At 42.1% G+C, this 21,772-nt stretch overlaps 1 protein-coding gene across 2 annotated transcripts in view; it reads left to right on the forward strand.

The window, feature by feature from the left end:
* Positions 1-21,772, forward strand: part of FILIP1 (filamin A interacting protein 1) — a 118,507-nt gene that overhangs the window by 18,645 nt on the left and 78,090 nt on the right. For both annotated transcript variants that reach the window (XM_014949326.1, XM_014949327.1), the window contains exon 2: positions 20,839-21,117. In XM_014949326.1, the coding sequence (XP_014804812.1) occupies positions 20,845-21,117 (273 nt within the window). In that variant the 5' untranslated portion in view covers positions 20,839-20,844. The remainder of the gene's footprint in view (positions 1-20,838; positions 21,118-21,772) is intronic.

Raw genomic sequence — 21,772 nt, forward strand, 5'->3', positions numbered from 1 at the left:
TGCAGCCCAGGATGAGGTTCACTTTCTGTACTACCAGCGCACGTTGCCGGCTCATGTGGAGCTTCTCATCCACTGACATACCAAGTCCTTCTCCTCAGGGCTGCTCCCCATGAGAATCACCTTCTTTTGATGCAGCCCAGGATGAGGTTCACTTTCTGTACTACCAGCGCACGTTGCCGGCTCATGTGGAGCTTCTCATCCACTGACATACCAAGTCCTTCTCCTCAGGGCTGCTCCCCATCCATTCTCTGCCCAGCCTGCATTTGTGCCTGGGATTGCCATGACCCACGTGCAAGACCTGGCACTTGGCCTGGCTGAACTTCATGAGGTTTACATGGTCCACCTCTCCAGCCTGTCCAGGTCCCTCTGGGTGGCACCCCTTCCCTCCAGCACGTTGACTGCATCACGCAGTTTCGTGTCACTGGCAAACTTGCTGTGGGTGCACTTAATCCCACTGCCCGTGTTGCCAACAAAGATGTTAAACAGTACCAGTCTCTAAATACATGGAAGATTCAGATCCTTGCTATTCAAGACATTCACCTTTAATTTTAGGTGCTTGAGGCATTACCAAAAGCTTAAAAATATCCCCTTCGCGTGCCCAGTGACAAGCAGCACCCTCTGCCCTTCTTTCTCTCCATCAGAGCAGTTGATTTAGGAGTGTGGCACGTGCTTTTGAGAGAACTTTTGCAGTTCCCTGCTGCTGTGTACACAAGACACAGCTTCACTAAGGAATCTCCAACGCTGTAGGTTTTAAGTCTCCATTATGACCGGTGTAAGTACAGTAGAGCATCTGTAAGGACTACTGGTTTCTGTGCTCCTCTGAAACACTACAGTGAAACAGTCCCAGATGGGCAGAAAGTTTGTGGTACTGATTCCAGATCTCGATCCCTGGGCGAGAATTTCCTGTGCAGGTTAGAATCATAGAATCACAGAATGGTTTGGGTTGGAAGGGACCTTAAAGATCACCCATGCTTTAAATTAGTAGGCAACAGTGATTTATGTTACTTGTAATGTGGGAGGGAAAAGTAAAGAATTAGCAGTCTGATGGCAAATAAATTTTGACAAATCAAAGGAGTACATCTTGGAAAAAAAATGTGAATTACTGATGTGTGAAGCTAGTGTCAGAAAGTACAAATTCATCATGTAGCTTTTCTTTTGAATATGGATCAAGTTTTCTCTTAAAAATAGCCAGGATATTTCCCCACGTGTATTAAAAATTGTTTTATAACATCAGCCTTCTGAAAACTCATCAGTGTCCATTTATTCATGACCAATTTGAGGAGTTCAGTGCACATGGACAGTCTCTGTTCAAATCAAGGACTATTTCTCTTGAGAGAAAAGTAGCAGTTTAAGGAGGAAAGGAGACTGTTTTGGTTTATATACATCACGTGGACTGCTGAGGTAAATCAGCAAAAATGCATTTATCTTCTGACTGAATCCTTAAAAATATATAATGAGACTAGAAACAGAGGCTATGGTGAAAATCACCAGCATTGTTGGTTCAAAGTGAAATTGTGAGGGCTAAGTTGAGAGAAAAATGCATAAAGGAGGAACAAAGAAAGGATGTTGAATAAGAAGGGGCTGGAAAAGATGGATGGATGCTCCTTCCTGACGCATGAGTGAATGTGCATATGGTAAAAGCAAAAGGCAACAAAATGAAAATGCAAAAATACACGGAAAGCTATGTAGACAAACCCGTGTGTAAATGGGTACTTGACTTTCAGCATGTTTGATTGAAGCCAGAAGCTTAGAATGCTTTCAAAAGAATTTAATATAAGGCAGGAAAATATGTTAGAAGTCAGTTAATTCAGGTCATAAACCATCTATTACCTGCTGACAATGGAGAGTATTTTTCCATTCTACTGGATCCTTTCTTCCTGAGCATCTAATGCTGCATCCCAGGAGCTGAAATTAGTATTGTTCACAAGAAAAACCTCAAGGGATTTTTAAATTCTCTGGCTAAAAAAGCAAACTGCCAAGAAAAAACCTACCAAAACTGATACTCAGTTTATGAAGCCACCTTAGGTGGGAGTAGAGTGAATGAAATTAAGACACTATTAATTACCGTAAGATACAATCTCATAGTAATCTTTTGGGCATCTTCATAGTAAAATTTCCCCTCCCTGTGCTAGTACACTTTACATGAAGACAGTGTGCTGGTATTTCTATCAAAATTTCAAATAGAAGCTACAGAAAAGTGAAAATACACATAGTTCCATCATGGCCGTGGTTTCATCCCATTCAGAGGAACTCTTCCTCTGTGTGTGTGCATTTAGAAACAAATAATTTTTGTAAATAACTGATTGTTATGTAAACCTTTTATTGCTTTTGGTGAAAGTAGATTTTTTTCCAAACTTCTTTTTTTTTTTTTTCCCAGAAAGTTTTCTGCTTTGTAGAAGTTCATGGAGCTTTACTTCAAGCTCAGCATAAGCAAACTTTTAAGCATGAAAAAACTGAAGTATCTCCAAAAACAGAGGGTTCTGTTTTTAACACGTGTCCAACCCATGCCATGACCAAAGTAAATGAGAAACAAACCTAATTCTGTTCCTTCGGCTATATCTTTTGGACACCCTCCAACACAAAATGCATTAGCACAAAAATGTACTTGTCCTTAATTAATTTATAGCTTAGAGCAGAATACCATAAATAACAGTTAAGCTTCAGCTGCAAAGGTTTTAAACTCATGGATAAAATATTGTATTAAATTTGTAATAAACCTTAAAGGAGGACAATTAGAACTAATTATCAATAACCTTAGGAATTTCAGTGATGGACAACTGAATGTAAAAGATGCTTATTTTGTCATACGTTTGGGTTATATTGAGTTTATTGTCACTTTTGGAAAGAAAATTATTTGAGTTCTACCACTACCCTGAACAAATACATTTAACTAAAGTTAACTCTTTAGTTGGGAGGTTTGATTTGTTTTATTTTGTTTTTACATAGCTGGAAGCACACAAGGTGTGCTGGCATATCTTGTTCTGAGGCAGCAATGGCTGAGGGGTACAGAATCTGCAGGATATGCTATAGCTTTATACAGGAACACTGGAAAAGGTCTAATGAATTATCAAATCTATTGTCCTAACATTGCAAATCCCATTTTATAATCCTCTTCAGAAACTTCTCAAGCTTGACTGTGAGTGCAGTTAGGGGTTTTTGCTGCTTTACTCCAACTGGAAAATCATTCCCAACTCTCATTGCTCGGAGCGAGAACCTGTTTCTGGTTTCTAGCAGAAACCAGATTCTGGCCAGTCTGTGCCGATGGGTTGCGTTGCCAACATTGTCATTGAATTGAAATGGCTCCCCCGTCTTCCTGATGTTTGCCTCCATGATATATTTATAGCCAGCAACTGGATCCCTTAACAGCCTTTATTTTGCCAAGCTAAACAAGCCAAGCTCTTCAATCTGTCTTCTCATGTGATAGCTTCTCTATTCCCCTCATCATCCTAGAAGTCCATCTTTGTACCTGAACAAGTCTGAGGTAATGTGCCAGAAATGACAAAGTACACCAGCCTTGGATAATAGCATAATAAAAGAAACCACAGCAAACAGAGTAATAATTTCAGGCTTGCAAGGATGTGCTGTGCCAAATATTTAGGGGGTTGAGTAGAACTTTTGAAATCTTCTATCAGGATCTTTATTAGAAATAATGTGTTGGGTTTTTTCCTAAGCTGTTGATTGAAATGGAAAGGTTTTAGGGTTTTAATCAAAAGCTGGGAAATCAATGAAAATTATGATTTTGTTGAGGTATTCAGCCAGCATAATGTGCAGTTGTTTAGATGTGTGACAGTAATCATTGAAGGGAACGGGTCTGGCTTTTTGAAAGTTTGTTTGACAATAATGTCTGAGAAAGTTCCTATGAGCACTGTGTGGTGCGTGAGCAGTCTTTCCTGGGGAAGCCACAACAGAACTATAATTCTAATGAACATTTCTGATTATACTAGTCATCATCAGATAACTTCTTTAAACTCAGAAGGGTCAAGACAAATGAGGTTAGAATTTTACCCATTAAGCCTTGGCCACCGTTTTTGTAATCTTAATAATTAGTATGAGCTGATTGACAGAAAACTATACTTTGTGAATTGCACTGAAAATGAACCTCTTCGTTGCAAAAATGTGGGTCACTTCTATTAGCTCTAGATAGCTGCATAGTAACTTTTAAAGACAATAATCTTGATTCCTTCCTCTGTTTGAATTCATGAGAAAACTCTCACTGACTTTTCTGAAGAAGAAACTTTTTGTAGAGCAAAGAATTAATTTCTGTAAATCCCATGTGCCTCATACAAATTATTTCTACTTTGCTTCTTGTAAACTGTCACGTCAGATGTGATTCAGAGTGTGTGGGGATAACAGTGTGATAACCTCAGCTCTTGCACTTGTAGGAAACACTTTCTACAATTACTAATCAAATAAATAGATGGATAGTTGCTCAATTTTCTCCTAGAACTAGCTGTTCAACACTGAACTTTCCTAAACAAATGTTTCAATAAAATCAAAGTATTTATCAGTTAAATCTGTTTTTTTTTTTTCCCAGAGTTAGTTTTCCAGAGTTTCACTTGCTGAGTTTGCACAAATTTAACTGTGATTACAGCTGGTTAAAATTTCTTTATTGTGTCTATCCTTGTGCTGTTCACAATCCAATAAATCTCTTTTTTCAATTCAGAGCAAGGACAGAAAAAATGTACAAATACCAACTTGGTATTTATTATTTTGCAAGAATTCGCACAGAGTTTCTTAAGAAACAAGGGGGAAATGTGTCACGCCCTGTTCTCGCTGCTATTAGCTCAGACCCCGGAGTAGTCCTGCTTTATTCCTTAAATGGCAACGTCCCTGTATGACTACGTGGTTATTAGAACAGCTACATACGTGATTTAAATAACAGTCAGCTTGTAGAGATGAACAGAATGGTTACTGTTCTTAAAAAAATCACAGTAATCACAGCTTCCAGAACCCCATGTTCTCCTTGACCAAGTGTTGTGCCAAAGGGAAGAGCTCTGTGGTCTCACAGTGCTCGGGATCTGATCAATGCCTATAAATACTTACAGGGAGGATGGGGACAGTCTTTTTTCAGTGGTGCCCAGTGATAGGACAAGAAGGAACAGGCACAAACTGGAACATAAGAAGTTCCACCTAAACATGAGGAGGAACTTTTTTCCTGTGAGGGTGGCAGAGCCCTGGAAAAGGCTGCCCTTGGTGGAGTCTCCTTCTCTGGAGACATTCAAACCCCACCTGGACACGTTCCTGTGGGACCTGCTCTAGATGGACCTGCTCTGGCAGGGGTTCGGACTGGATGATGTCCAGAGGTCCCTTCCAAACCCATATCATTCTGTGATTTGGTGATTCTTTCTCAGAGGCTCCCTGGCACCCCCAGCCCTGCTCAGCCAACGGCTCTGGTCTTTCCATGCTGTCTCTGAACTGAGTTTGACCAAACTTTGCTCATACCATAACCATGCTGCACAGGTGAGGAGGTCAGGACAGAATTCATGGAATCCACAAGGAGGATTTAAATTCTGTTCATTTATGCAAACAAATCAAGTGCATGCATGAGCTTTTATCACCATGAGACCTTGCCTCCCTCCAGTGTTCCAGCTCTCTTCCCCATACGCCCTGCAACTTCCCCAGCTCTCTGGTAGCAATTCCCTCCATGTCTGCTATGCTCCTGTGGTATTTGGAGTTGTCACCATGTTCCCAGCCTTCCTTTGTTTGCTTTTGTGGGCTATGAAAGAAACTGGTCTCCATCTCTTGTTGTGCTGCAGGTATCCCAACATTCTCACCCAGCAGCTCGAAGGCTGCAGGCCACATGTGGTGGTACCTACCAGCCTTTTCCTTCCCTTGCTACAGCTGCTTTTTTTCGGATGGAAGGGGTTACTTGGTGTTGATTGAGAACTTAAAGCAGAATTAGAGGTGTGGTACCAGCTCTTAGGAGGCAACAGGAATGTGAGGTGTCACCACCTGGGTTTGTGTCCTGTATCATCACTGCAAGCACATCACCTAGTGTCTTCTGGGTCCTTCAGGTTGTTGTGCTCTGTTATGGCTTTGGAGACACAGGAGTAAGTCCAGTTCCTCCCCATCTCTCCTGGAGCCCCTTTAGGGACTGGAAGGGGCTCTAAGGTCTCACTGGAGCCTTCTCTTCTCCAGGCTGAATACCCCCAGCTCTCTCAGCCTGTCCTCATAGGACAGATGTCATCTCTTGTCTTTCAAAGGGTCATCCAAATTGCAGCACTGTCAAAGTCCTCAGGTACTATTGAAGATTGCCAAGGACATCCTGAATGTTCGTTATTTTCCCTGAAAATTTCTAGCATAATGCGTTAATACTAATCATCCTGAGTTAATGAGTTAGCTTAATGAGGAACTCTTAGGACTATACTGGGTGTCTCACAATATTTGCCTGGGATTTTGCTTGTCTTTTAAAAGCCCTATTGCTAATATCACATTGGTAATACAGTAATCTTTATTCACATTTTTAAAATGCCTCACGGTGCTGGGACATACTTTGAAATTGTGATCCCAGCTCAAAAACTGGATGGCAGTCACTAACTAATTTTATAGAAAATTCACAACTTCAAGCCCAATATCATATCATATCATATCATATCATATCATATCATATCATATCATACTTTTAAATGTCTGACTCATTTGGAAAGCTGGGGATTTTGTATATTAATTATGACCCCAGAAGATCTGTCCCAACAGTCAGAAAGCAACTCCATTTGCAGTCAAGGATTGCAAACACAATCTTCCTGGAACTGAAAATTGTACATTGTGCAATTTTTATGGCTTGTATAGCTTTTCTATTTTTAGCTGGTTGAAACCTGCAATACATCATCTAATGCTCCTTAAATTGTCATTCATAATGCTAATTTCCATTAACTTGGCATAAATAAGGTGTTTTTTTTTCTTAAACTTGTGTAGTTAATATTTTGCCTAACAATGTTACACAAACAAAACTGTTTTTCTCTGATACAAAGTTGATGTGAGTACAAACCTGTTAATGATGTGTTTCTAGTTATGGAATTTTAAAAACAAATTAAAAAAAATCCCATAGTATTTTCTTTATTTTTTAAAAATATACAGTGTTCAGAAATTTAATAACTGTTCCACTACTTTAAGAAACTATTTAGGCATTTCGAAAAGTTTCTCTGAAGTTTGGGAAAACCTAATAGGATTGCACTGTTCAGTTTTTTTGAAGATACAATGGGAAGAACAATTCTGGGTTTTTTCCTTTCTAGAAATGCATCTTCAAGGTGTAAGAGGCTTTGGGTTTTCCTGGTGCCAAAAAGTAATCACATTTCTATGAGCAAGTACAAGTATAATAAAGATCTTTTTTACAAGCACGACAGCTACCTTAGGTCAAGCACACAGCAAACTCCCAGCTGTACAGACATTTTCTAAATATGGCCATTTCACTCCAGGTCAGTTTTCCAGTCCTGGAACCCACTGACAAACTGCTGACTGATTGTTACGTGGTTTTTTAATTTATGCTGTTTGTTTGACACACACTCAGTGATGTTGTACAGGATGAATTTGAAAGATTTAGTAGGATACCAGATTTTTAAATTAACTTTGATTAAATGAGTTACAGAACTTCATGGAGGCAAATAATTTTTTTCGGGTTTTGACTGAGTTTAATAATTTCTCTGAGACAGTGATATAAAAATCCTAATGCATTGTGCTGATAAAAGAAAATCTGAAAGACTAACTGAATAGAAATGAATAGGAATTGACATTTAATTTAGTTTCCTAGCTGATAGATATCTTAGTAATAAACAAATGTATGTATTCATCAAATTACATTTAGTTTAGCAGAGTCTTTCAGGTTTAAAGGCGTAAAATATTCTTCATAATTCAGTAAGGAAATATTTATTCAGTGTGAGGACTTTGTCCTGACTTTCCTGAAAGCCTTGTGAAGTATTCTCTCTCTCTCTCTCTCTCTATATATGTATCTCTCCCATAGAGGCTCAGCTGGATGATCTGAGCTTGCTGTTTCTGGAGGGCTGTGCTTACCAGGCAGCTACTGGCTGCTCTGGGGACCTGCCCTTTAACTTCCAGCTGGGCAGGTCTGAAAAAAATTCCTCCACCTCTGAAAGTCCTGCGATGTGCAAGAGGGCAGATACAGCTGAGGAAAAACTCTTACTGTGGGCTGTGCAGTGAGCAGTGAGAGGAAGGAGATGCTACTCAAAGCTCACCTAGACATTGTTACTAGGGATAGAAACCCGAGTGAGGTTTATTATCTCTGGGAAGAGTAAGCAAAACAGCATGCAAAATATGAGAAAACTTTCTGTTACATCTGTTTTCTTAAAGTTACTAAATATAGCACCTTAATATGACGAGATAATTTACATCCTCACAGGAGGAAGACTGGTTAATCTTCTTTTTCCTAAACCCCTGATGAGAAGCTAGAAAGCAGTAACTGTACCATTTTGAGCAATTCAGACACAGCAGGAAAGATTAGGCTTTTTTTACCAGCATTTGCACCCAGAAAGGTGACTGCCCAGGGTCTGGCCCGTTGCTGTGGAGCCCAGATGCTGCCAACAGTGACCACAGCAGGTCCTTGCCAAGGCCACGGGTCCACCACACACGGGCAGGAGAAGCAGTCCAAAGTAATTTCTCAGTCACCTAAACTTCCTTGAAGGCAGCGGAAAAATATTTAAGTAAACAAATAAGTAATGTTGAGACATTACATAACTGCTGGGTTAGACAGTTTTTCACTAAATAAAGAGAAACAGTCATTTCTCTATATGCTGCTTTCTTACCCAATTTCTTACCTGATTTACCAATTTTGTAATCAACTGTGTATGCCTCCCCCCCTCCTTTTTTTTTTCAGATGATGACCAAACTTTTTGGCATTATTGTGAAAAGTCAAATCAGTCTTTTCAGTTTGTACTGAGAGACACCGTGATGCCATAACATTTAGAGGCACCCACCAGTTCCCTTTAGCAGCACGGAGCCCCCCATTGCTTTTCTGTCATCCACTTCCTCATTGGAAATAGGAACTTGAAAATTTTGTGATCCATTTTGTTCAGATTTACCTTAATTATTAAAAATGAGTCTCTACTTTCACTTGCTTTAACTAAACGAAAGCTAAGATAGATCCATTGCTTATTGCTGCTTCTTAAATTATTTGTTTTGGGCAATAATGGCCAAATTCCCCCCACTTTTCCTCCCGAGAAAGAGAGTTTGGCACAAGGAATTGTGGCTGGAGAGTCAGATGAGCCCATTTTCCAGTTAGGTAGCTCGGGAAGGGTGGGCTTGTGACTCTTTTCTGAACTTTTTAGAAATACCAGGTTCTCTGCTCCTCTTGGCCAGCAATGTCCCTGTGGCAGCCATCTGTGCACTGACCCTTGTAGAAAATCCATCCCGGCAGCACAAGCCACTTGAGTTGGTGACTTCATTAACACAAAGTTGGCAGGGGTGGGGTGGGCACAGTCCCACAGCCTCTGTGGTGCCCTATCATTTGCCACCCAGCGTGGCACCGTGTGTCAGATGCTGATAACGAGGTGCCAAATGCCTGCTATTGCCTCCCCACCCGACCACAAATTCAGCCTTTGTGATGATGCCTTTGTGGATCCAGCACCAGTTTGTCGCTCAGTTTAACTGATGTCCCCAAATTAGGGGCACAACCTCTTCAGAGAGGCCAGTGGTGGCTCAGAGGGGCATAGCTGGGACCTCCCAGCACATCCCAGGGGTATGATGTGGCCATGTGCTCTAGTCATGTCTTCTCACAGGGGAGGCTGGAGTAACACCCCCCTCTGACCAGCACCTTTTCCCATGGAAAGAAAACCTGGGGTTGCTTTCTCTGGTAGCCAGGAGCCATAGTGAGCTTCAGCAGTGGTCACTGAAGGTGCACGACTGAGGACAAGGACAGGCCTGAAGTCTTAACAGAGCCTCAGGGAGCTCCGTTCCAAAGGCACTCCAAACTCCGGGTGAAACCTAAACTCCCAGCTCCGTCACACAAGTGAGACACTTAAAGCTGAACAGTGTGAACTTGTGCCAGTGCAGATGATTTTATCTTCATCTAGGCTTGTAAAACACCCACTCCATTTGTAGGAGTCTTTTTTAACATCTTTCCATGGCTCTGAACTGAAATTGCTTTCTAAGAAAGGCAACTAAGACTTTTTTACTCTACCCTAGTGGAAAAAAAACAAAATTCAATGTGTTTTAAAAAGTTAAGTGAGGTAGGGTGTTCAGCTAGTTGCAACAAGACAGACACAGTTCACTTAGATTTTATCCCTGTTGAAATTGGATTTTAAGAAGTCACAGACATTAAAGCAACCTGAATCTGGCAGCAGGTAATTTTAGTTACATTAATGCGAGACCAAGCCCATACAGAGATATTTACTTGCTTCTTCCTTCTCTCCTCAAAGTAGTTATCCCATGTTTTCAGCTTAGCCCCACTTTTTGCTCTGAACTGAAAAGCCAGGTGAAGATTTGAGCAGATTAACACTGACAGGCTGTTAAAATAAAGATCAAAACCAGCTCAACCTGTAGATGCAGGATAACTCTTTAACTTCATTCTTCTTAAGTGAAGAAATTGTCTAGGGATTTTGAAACCAAGACATTAGAAGAGGCACGCAAATATAGTTTCTAGAAATGAAAGCTCTTTTCAATGCCCAGGTGAGGTATCTGCAGGGTTTTGTGCTGCTCCCAGTCAGCATGAAGCACTGGTTTTATTTCAATCAGTTAGGCTAACATTTACTTCTTTACTTTCTTTGCCACAAGTTGTGAAGTCAGTGGAAAGCCTGCAGGATTCCTGGGAAATAATGACAGTCACTGGGCTGGCACTGCCAGGAATGAAGTAAGACTCTCCTTTCCTTTTACCTCTTTACAAATAGTAACGCCAAGTGAAGGCCAGGGCTTTGAATCATGCCAGGGCCACGCTGGAGCCTCCCCGGAGCTGGTCCTCTTATCGGTGACATGAAGCAGAAGAGCTCAAAGCTTGTGCCACCCAGCCCAGCAAAAGCCAGGAGAAGCTTGGTGTGACTCGGGGACATTGTGCAGCCTCTCTCTCTGTCTCAGCTGTCCTATCTCTTCCTCAGCCCCGAGGAACTACTCCACCTCCAGACCATCCCTCAAGAGTGACTTAAAATCCACCTCTAGAATAAGTAATACACTTCTGCCTGCCTTGACCTAACTTACTTGAAAAAAATACGGGTTCTCTTCTATTTTCCCACCACCCTCTGCTTATTTTCTCTCTGCAGACTGTGTATTTATGGTGAGTTGCACTTTCCCTTTGCATGGCTGATTAGTTTTCCATTTCCTTTGTTTGTAAAGGAGAAGGCTGTGGAAAGGCAAGGCTGTAAATCAAACAGCGCCAGGGCATGAGCACAGATATTTGGAGGTGAACGTCTGTGCTCTTAATAAACCCTTGGAGTAGTCCCTGGCACGCTTTTGGCCAGGCCACTTAACACCCTCCCGAGCCATTTGAGAGCGTGTTTGGGGAGTCAGCATGGGCCAGCAGCGATTCCCAGTGGGCAGTGGGGATGCAGCCAGCATGTTATGGATGCTAAGAGGGCTTAAGAGCCTGAAGGATTTTCCAGGACAGCTGGTCTCACAGCGAGAGAGCAGTCCTGGACATGGTTAATCTCCACTCTACATGTAGCCAGAGAATTCTCTTTTTTTTTTTTTTTTTTTATGGGAAAAATATTATTGTAAAACCACCGAAACTGATAGCAAAACTCAAGGGCAGGTTTCATATCAGAGACTATTTTTAGCTTCTTGTTTCGAAACCGGTTAAACTTCCCAGAGAAGGAACCTTTGGGGAGGTGGGAGGCGGCCCAGTCTAACGGAGGGGGTTAAATTCACCTCTCGTGCAAGCTGGTACTCTGTGTCTATCAACAACTGAAACTTCCTACAAAGGAGTCACTGAGAGAGATTTGGAACTCGCTCCCTGCTTTGGTTGACAGCTGAAATCTGAGATGCTGCAGATGTGTTTTTACACTGGTGTCTCTTGGAGACAATATTTGTAGAAGATACAGGTCCTCTGTATAATTTTTTTTCCCCTTTTTGGTAAAATGTGTAAGGGTACCCACGTTGCAGTAATTTTTTGTTATTTTTATAAAACAAAAGAAGGATAAATTAGTCAAATATAAATTGTAGCTGTAGTTGTTTACTGGTTTCAGCAAAATCAGAGCTGTGCAAAAACGTACGGGATTCACGGTTCGTGTCTGCTCAGCAAGAGGCAGCAAAACACTTCCTGCCACCCAAAGCTTTAAGTTTGCTTTTGGGACATTTAGCTTTTTGTCTTCCCTCACACTTGTTAAAATCCAAGTTAAATTTGAAATAAAACATAATTTGAAAGTGAAAAGTCAAAATAGATTTTGTAGAAAGCTAATGAGAGTTAGTTTCCTCATTTCCTAATTGCATCCCTGGTTTGCCCCATGGTTCATTCCTGGCTTAAAGCAGGATTGCCAGGACCACGGAATGGCTTTACTTTCTATACTGTGTCCCCCAACCATATATCACTTTTAGGTATTTTGGTTGGACATTGTAAGGACAGAGACAAGGGACTCGGAGGCAAGATCTGTGATGATTGTCAGCCTACTCCTCTCTGATGCTGCTTTCAGCAGTTTCCTGCCATCTTGGAAGCAGAAAATGCATTGTTGTAGGAGCAGTGGTCTTTAGAAACTGCTTATGAGACATACAGTGTGGTTCATAGTCCACAGCATACTTAATCTTGCAGGTTACCAGCTTGGTTTTGTGCTGCCAACAAAAAGAAATAACTAATACTTACCTAACACCAAAGATTACCCACCTGCAGGAGGGAGGAACCTTTGGTAGCCCAGCTGATCTGCATCACCTCTTGCCATTTTCCAGGCACATTCTGGATGTCGGACAATAAACAAATGTTTAGTAGATTTGGGGTGAAATTGCTTGCTTTATCTTCACATGAAGGTCACAGCATCGCACAAAGGAACCTGGGCAGCAAGGAGATACTGCCCCATGGCAGACGGATGTCACAGGGGGTCCCTCATTTTGTCATATGATACATGAAGTCTCATTGATGGAAGAAACTTGATTCTTTTTAATTAGGAGAAAGAAGGAGAATTTACCCTCTGTTAAGGGTCTCTGACAAAAATGTGGTGACTGTTTGAGAGGCAGGACACAGATTATTTTCTTCTGTCAAGTCATCATTATGTCATTATTCCCTAATCTATTTTGCTAAATAGATCTTTTCTTTTTATGTTGCATAATGTTCCTTTTCCTACACAAATAGTGTAGAAAAGCAGCAAAGTTATAGCAGACACACTTGAGGTACAGCATGAAAATCAGCAAAGCCTTTTTGCTTTATCAAAGATTTATGTTATAGCTTCTAAAATTGATTCTTTTAGCAGTGGATTGTAGTAACACATGTTATATTCACCAAGGATTATATCAGCAATAGTCCCTTTTCTTGAAAAAAGAAATGAAAGGAATAAGCATAAATGTCTTCTGAAGAAGAAAAGAAAAAGGGCTGTGAAAATTCCCCATCCAGGAGCCGTTCTGAGCAGGCAGAATCTGCTTGAGAGCAGGAAAGGATTTCACAAAACTCAAAGAGGAAACCCAGTCATCACTAAGGCAGATTTATACCACTTTAACACCATTTTCTTAACTCCAAGATAAACTCTTCTCAGGCTAAATTATGGCGCAGGTTTACAAAGAACAGAGTTTATGCTGGTATAATTCCATTAATTTTGTCATTTTCAGGAAAACTTGTGGTTTCAGCTGGAATACTTTTACTTGAGTAATGCACGCTGACCAACTAAGGAGTAACATAGACTTGTTTCACAGAGATTCATGTTTCCCAGGCTTCATCTGGAAAAACATCTTGGATGCATGAGGCATGAGGAATGATAAGCTATTAGATCATCATTCAGTCAAAAAAATAAACTTTTATATATCACACTACCCGTGTTTTGATTACTGTGCTTCCCAGCTGCCAGCAAGTACAAACAGGAGTCACAGGGAAGAGACGGCTCAAGTAGCTGACACCACCAGACAAACACGCCACTAGGTCTGACGAGGGGTTAGATATTTACTCCCTTGGGTGACTACGTGGCTGGAAGGGACTGGCCAGGAGCAAGGTAGGGGACAGCAGTGCGAATGGTTTGTGGTGCCGCCTTCCTGGCTGGGAGATGTGGGAGTAGATTGGTTCCAACTCATAGAATCAATCATAGAACCATGGAATGGTTTGGGTTGGAAGGGACCTTAAAGCCCATCCAGTCCCACCCCCTGCCCTGGGCAGGGACACCTCCCACCAGACCAGGTTGCTCCAAGCCCCATCCAGCCTGGCCTTGAACCCCTCCAGGGATGGGGCAGCCACAGCTTCTCTGGGCAACCTGGGCCAGGCTCTCACCACCCTCACAGCAAAGAAGTTCTCCTTGATATCTCATCTAAATCTCCCCTCTTTCAGTTTAAAACCGTTATCACTCATCCTATGGCTGCCCCATCCTATGGCTCCCCTCCATGATCAAGAGTCTCTCCCCATCTCTCCTGTAGCACCTTCAGGCACTGGAAGGCTGTTATAAGGTCTCCCCGGAGCCTTCTCTCCTCCAGGCTGAACTTCCCCAACTCTCTCAGCCTGTCCTCACAGCAGAGGGACTTCTCTCTGTGCTGAGAGTCCAACAGCAAGGGCAAGCTGCTAAGACAAGCTCTCATAAAAGCCCACTGGTCAGGTATAATGCTGTCAGATGGAACAAAGACCTTTCCGTGTTTGCTCCTGCAGATAAGTGCTGAATCATATGAGGGCAAGAGCCTGGGAGACAATGGATTAGTGCTCGAGGCGTGAATGTTTAGAAACTCAGGAAACTCCAGAGTTGCTTAGGGTAGATATTTGTTCCGTTCTTCATTGCATTAGTCATTTGGTTTAGCACTCTGTTCTGACCAGCACGACTGAGACAAACGCTGGAATCATCTGCAAAAGCAAAACCAAGAGTGAGGTCTGTGTTCCCTTGGCACGGGGTTGTTTGGCTGTCGCACAGTCCGGACTCTGACACGTGTCTGCTCCGTGCAGCACCATCCAAGTCCAACGGGGCAGCGCTGCTCCGCAGGCGCCGCTGCACAACGCGGCCATCGCTTCCTACCTGCTCCTACAACAGACTCTTGGTAGCCTGATTCCTTTTTATTTCTTCAGGTCAGAAAAAACAATAATAACGACCATTTGCTGAGCCCAGGAAAACAGCCTGGAATGATTAATAATAAGGAATAACTAGCAATAAAACTCTGAGGTGGTGTGAACACTTGCATCTCTACATGTTTGTCCTGTGGAAGCCACGCACTGAGGCCATGTAGCCTTGGTTCTGGCTATCCCTTGGAGCTAAAGCCATCCATCCTCATCTGGGGTAGTCCTTGCTGAGGACTTCTAAGCCAACTTGGTGAATTTCATCTCCCTGTCTTCCTCTCTTCCTTGCATATGAGAAGGTATCATCTTTTGTTTTCGTATTTTGTTTGGTGGGGGGTTTTTTGTTGGTATCTATCACTTGCAGTTACAGACTGAAAGCATTTAACAAATTTTCCAGATCTCCTTCTCATTTATGGGGTGTTTCAGATCTGAGGGAAGTTTCAGATTATTTGGTCTCCACTTTGAGTATATTTAAACATCTTATTTATTTCTGGCACTATGTGTTGATGGGTAATCACTGGGCAGAGATTTGCCTGAGTTTTCAGTGATGTCCTCTGTGAACCCAACCCTTCTGCCCAGTGCTTTGCTCCTCTCCAAGTGCCTACACAGGGGAGCCTCTGAAAGGGACCGTTCCCTTCCTACAGTTCCCAAAGCCACAGCTGAGAAATGATTCCAGTGTTGGCTCACTAATAACCTGATTGCAGGGACCCTACAAAACATTGTTAGCCCATCAGAAACCCATGTGATATCTTAATCACTGGGGTCTGTGGCTGAGCTCCAGACTGCAAATTTATAGCCAAAGGCAACAACCATATCATGGCTGTAAATCAACTTTTTTTTGTGTGCGTGTATTATAATATTACTATTATTATGATGATGATGATTTGAAAGGAAAGCACTACGAGCCAAAATCAGCATGTCTAATTAGCAGGAGGGGCTACACGTTAAGTTCAAAGAAGCCTTTTGCCTTATCTGATTCTAATGGCACCGGCGACGGAGCCTAATCTGACCTGTCATTTCACCAGCTCTAGAGAGAACAAATTGCCGCCGCCGGGGAAAAGGTTTGGAACAGCACACAGCCTGTCCTCTCCTGACATCCTACTCAGCAAATTCCTTACAGATTTCCTCCTGATGTCACCAAAACTAACATAAAGGTTGTTTCATAAAACCTTATGTGGATTGCTAACTCGTGAAAAGCAAAGGCCCCATGCCCAGAACAACAATACAGACTCCAGTAAATAATCACAGAGTTTGTTCTTTCTGCTTAAAGCTCAACAGACGAGTGAAACAGAGGAGAGGCTGAGGAGTTCCCATGCCAAGTGAGCACATATTAAAGGGAGTAGCCAATAAATGTCGAAATCAAGGTGACTGATCACATAAAGACTTCTTGTTTGACTGGAGACTGTTAGGAAAGATTTCCAGTTTCATATGCAATATGATGAGGAGTGGAAAAAAAAACGCAGTAAAGTTAAATATTGAATGCTAGAGTCATTCTAAATCTTACCAGCTACTTCTGCAGGGAACACAATGCCTTCAGCAGATGAGTAATGCCATCAGATAAAGAGGTGTGACCGGGGCAGACAGCAGGACATTCACTACCAGGGTGGGACTGGCAGTGTCCCCAGAGCCATTTTTGGAACCCTGGTGAAACAACAGATAGGCAAACTTTGGGGGTTTTGCTATTTACATACTGAAATAACGTTATGCAGCTGGTCAGAAAGTTTCCTTCATTATGGTGATGCCATCAGAAGTACAGAGGGATGTCCAAAGTGATAACGCTGAGCACTCCTTGCCAGCACACAGTGCTTCCACCAAGATCAGCAGGATGTTCTGGCTGCTCCACGCTGCTCTAATTAAAACTCAGTCATCCTTGCAGCCACTTTGTGTTCCTAGAGCACTGCACAACAGCTGGATGACATCAGAGAGTTTGGCCCTTCAACTCCTTGGGAATTAATGTGTGAAGAGCAAAACTTTGGCCCTTTCCTTCACTGCTGGAGCTGGGGTTCACCTGCATCTCTGGCTTCAACACACAAGACCTGGGCATTTGGGTACTGTGTTGGAAGAGCATCAATGTCATAATCAAAGATGGAGTGGGTGTTAGCCTTACACTGGTTTTGGCAGGTTTTTGCCCAAAGAAAGGCTGTTGGGGCAGTGACAGACCCTCTGCCACGCTTACTGGGATGTAAGACTTGCTGCAAAACCAACCTACAAGCGCTACAGAAATGTTAAAAAAGGCCAAGTCTGACTTCCTTTGGCAACAATCCTATTCTAATTAGGCAGCTGACACAAAACTCCGGGTTAAGCTGTTCTGCTGCTGCATAAATGAGTTTTTTAAAAAATATAACTTGCATGTGTCCGTTGTGGACCTGTCTGGACTTACATCAAGTTAAAACACACTTTAAATATGCATTCCCTGTTTCTCTGTTAGCACGCTTCTAGACCTACAGCCAGCTACTCAGTCTCTCTGTGGCTTCATGAGTTGTTGTCTCAGGTCCCATGGGGACTGTTGTGAATTACGATGGGACAGGGTGACACACCACCTCTCATAAAGTCCATCGTCCCCAGCTAAGTGCATCTGGGTGACTGTGCGATGCTTGAGGTGGATGATGGGTCTCAACTAGTCACGAGTTAAATTTAAAATTAATTGTGCACCTTTGGGTCTAACAGCGGAGTCATCTTACTACAGAGAAATCACTGACGCGGTGTGTTACTAAGCAGAAGATGCTGTAATGGAATAATCTGTTTTCCTCTGGAAAGCATATGTAAGACAGACTTGCAATATTTATTCTTAAAACATGTAGGATGTTGTAGAGCCGGGAAGCCACTCGGTGTAAGCCATGAAAAACAGGTTTGGTTCAGAGATGAAAGTGGCTGGAGGCTGTGACCCACAGGGACTCAGAAGGAAACACTTAGAAAATAGAGACAGATTGAATCCCAAGTGCTCTCTCCCGAGAGGAAGCATGGTTGGAAAGTTTAAACCCCAGTAAAGTTAAACAAATTGAAAAGCCCTATCTGAGAGGAAACATAGTACAATGTTTATTTTTCCATTACAAACCTGAGACCTAAAAGATTTCCGGAGGTTCTCAGGTATTGTTCATGCTTATAATGGTGATCTGTTTTTAGAAAGTGTAATTCGTGTGTTTAATCCAAACTGTTTGATGAAAAACACACTGCATAAGCCTTCAGGAAGTGAGAAGCCATTGTATACCTGCACCACACGCTGTTTGGGGAGGAGCAGGCTTCCAACGCCAGCGATCTCATCGCTAAACTCTCTCACTCCAAAACACCGGGTCTCATTCTCTCCCCTCTCGTGCTCCTGGATGAATTCCACTGAATTAATGAAGTTAAGACATGAGTAACCAATGATAATAAAAAGACAATCTTCCTGCTGAGTGTGAAACTACCAAAAGGCAGGGCTAGTGTGAGCAAGAGATTTATAAGGCTGGCCTGAGTCGCGGAAGGAACAAGCCACGGCAGCCCCACTGCTACAGCAGCCAGTGTTTTTCAGGTTTTGCCCCATCACTAACCAATTCCTGCTCTGAGATCCTTATCAGAAAGGCGTGTGATGTTAACGACATTGAGAAGCATCTGTTTGACTAACGAACAAACTGCAAACTAAATCCAGAGATTAATTTAAGAGAGAGGAGAGATTTGGAAACAGTGGAATATTGTTTGTTCCATCTGTTGATATAAAACCTGGGCAAGTTTCAGGTGTACGGACCCTTCTTCAGCTTCTTTCAGTCTGTTTGTAGTTGATCTAAAGCAAGATATTTCTCTGGGCAGATCTTGCTTTCTAATATTCTTAGACTATCATGGGTAAAGTGGATTTAAGTAAAAAAATTAAGATACCAGAAAATATGACAATGCACAAAAGTAAATTGGCATAAGGCAGCTTCCCTTGTCTGTTACACAGGCAATTTCAGGTGGGATGAAGAATATCTAATTTTTAGGAGACCAACATACTTTTTACATCTTGACCCTCAACCAAGCCTAAATTTACTACTGCCTTTGTATTATGTGTGAGAAATAGCTTGGTTACAAATAGCAATCAAGGTCTTCTACAATTAAACACTGAAAACAATGATGGAGACCTGCTTCAACATGACATAGGAAGGTGACAGGACAGCAAGGTGACAGGATAGTAGTATGGGTCCACATATAATCATGCCCGAGTTTCCTGTGCATGACTGTTTAATAATGATAATTAATGAAATACACACTGATGACCCCGTCCTGCCTTCTGTGCCATCGTTAGTCAGTGACACAGGATGAGACCTAGGAGGGTAAATGTGATTTTAGAGGTTGGCAACCTCCCTGGCCAATCTGCGGGGTCAAGGAGGAGGACAGGAGGTAGACGTTCACAGGAGAAGACAACAGACAGGCAGATCAAGCTAATTTTAGTGGAAAGTGTTGTGTGGATGACAACTTGAAAAGGGCTGATGGGTAAGGAGGAGAAGAACTGTGAAAAGATTTGCAGATAAGGGCAAGTGGTTTAATTTGATGTTGCTGAATGGCATTCAGCAGAGGGAGTCAGAGGAGATTCTTGTTTGAGGAGGGTGATATGCAGGAGGGTGACTTTCACAGCTGTGTTTTGTGTGACACCAAGGCTAAATTACTTGTCAACTAAACAGTCCCAGGGTCCCCATTCTGTCCCTGAGGTCAAATAGCACAATCCAGCCATGCTCGTGCTACTAAACTCTCTTCTTTTCCAGAGCAGGGTGGCTGCCTTTGGACCTGGCCTGGATTAGTTCCTGAATTGTGCCCAGGAGCTGGTCAGGAGAGAGCGATAGGTTGCCTGGAGCAGCAGTGTGCCAAGGAGTGTGCTAAAAATTTAGGAATACAGCAGATCGAGTGCCAGAGCTGAGGAACATTTGCTGTTGCTGTTTAATTTCTTAGGACAGACACAGTTGAGGAGTGCAGTGTCAGTGCTTAAGAGGACAGAGACATGAGCATTCAATAACCATGACCTGACATTTTTGAGAAACCTTGAATCTTCTGGAAGGACTGCCTTGATCTTGCCTGTTTACTTCTTAGTGGTTTCATGTCCTCTGCACTCTTTTTTCAGACTTCTTTTTGAATTTCCTTTATGGCACTTAGTTACTAATAATCTCATGCAGTACTTAGTTTAAGATGGAGTTTATCACTTGATTTAGTCTATATTCCCCATTTTTCTTGGTTACCTGGAATAAAGCCAGGATAAAGTCTTCACTCAGGGAAACTATAATGACCTTTGTTTGTTGTGCATCATCACTCCACTCTCATAGAGAATTTATACTCAAGGAATATGCTTTTCTAAAATTTAATTGCATTCCCATCTCTCAAGTAAATCTCATGTTAAAATAAGATCTACTTAACAACGTGCTTTGTTTTGTAGCGATGAATTGTGAATGACCAAAATGTTGACTGAAGGGAAGGGAACACTGGAAAATGTTCTTTACTGTGTTCCTCCATCACTTTTAGGTTCCCTACATTTAAACTCATATCAGACATCTTGGCATGCTGGAAAAGATGGTTACCCTTACTTCAGGACTCTGATAAATTTTTAATTAATGCCCTGGATTCACTGTCTGCCACACAGAGTTGCTGAAGTGGTTGAGCTTTCTATCACTGTCTCCTGAGCATGACAAAGTATTTAGTTTTTTAGAAGATTGCTGATCTTCCAGAAGACAGTAATGTCACTATGGCTTTTTGTGAGTAATTTTGTTTATAAATGCATCTTTATGTTTGTTTCTTTCTAGGTAGGGATGAGATCCCGAAACCAAGGTGGAGAAAGCTCGTCTAACGGGCACTTCTCCAGTTCCAAGCCTGTCATCAGCCATGCAGAGCACGAAAAGCTTCAGGAGGATGCCAAGAAAAAGAACAAACCTCATCGGAAGGAAGATGAGGTCATGGTTTCAGCAACTGTCAAACGACACTCAAAATCACCTGGACCTACTGAACGAAAGAACAAGAAGTCCATAGAGCTTTCCAAAGAGGACTTGATAAAACTTCTCAGTATAATGGAAGGAGAACTGCAGGTAAATTAAGCATCTTTTAAACTGTTTTCTATGTACCTATTTATTCCAAAAAGCAGAGGGCTCAACTGAGAGGGACATGCAAATTTAAGGCAAAGGACCATAAGGAGAGAGCAGTGATAGCTGGTGTCTAACAGGACAGTCATAGTTTTAAGTACTGTTTTATTTACCGTGTATGTCTATCTGCAGCTACCTATTAAGAAAAAGAAATTATAAACACCTGTCAGAACTGATGAAGAAAGGGGGATCTGCAGGTCCTGAACACTTAAAAAGAGGCAGAAAACAATCCCAGGGGGATCAGTTTGGGAGGAAAAGACAGGCAAATGCAGTGAGTGTAATTACAGTCATTGATGCAAATAGTCAAGAGACAGACCTGCAAGTCAGTAACACAGAAAAAGGACTTAAGACAACCCCTTGGACCTTCTGGCTCCTCCTCTCAGGAATCTCAGTCTGCAAAATACAGGGCTGAAACATGGCATTTCAAAAAGTCAATATGAAGCCTTCTGACTTTTCAAAACTTAGTCCCATTTGCTGTAAGGACTGTTTGCCAATTTTATACATTCTTTTGTTTGCACTTTAGTGATATTTTTCATTGAACCTACGGACAAGCAGAAAAAAACCTGCCCACCCTGTGTGAAAACATTTTATCTCAATCCCT

The sequence above is a fragment of the Calidris pugnax genome, unplaced genomic scaffold (assembly GCF_001431845.1).
Source record: "Calidris pugnax isolate Ruff unplaced genomic scaffold, ASM143184v1 scaffold132, whole genome shotgun sequence".
Lineage (NCBI taxonomy): Eukaryota > Metazoa > Chordata > Aves > Charadriiformes > Scolopacidae > Calidris > Calidris pugnax.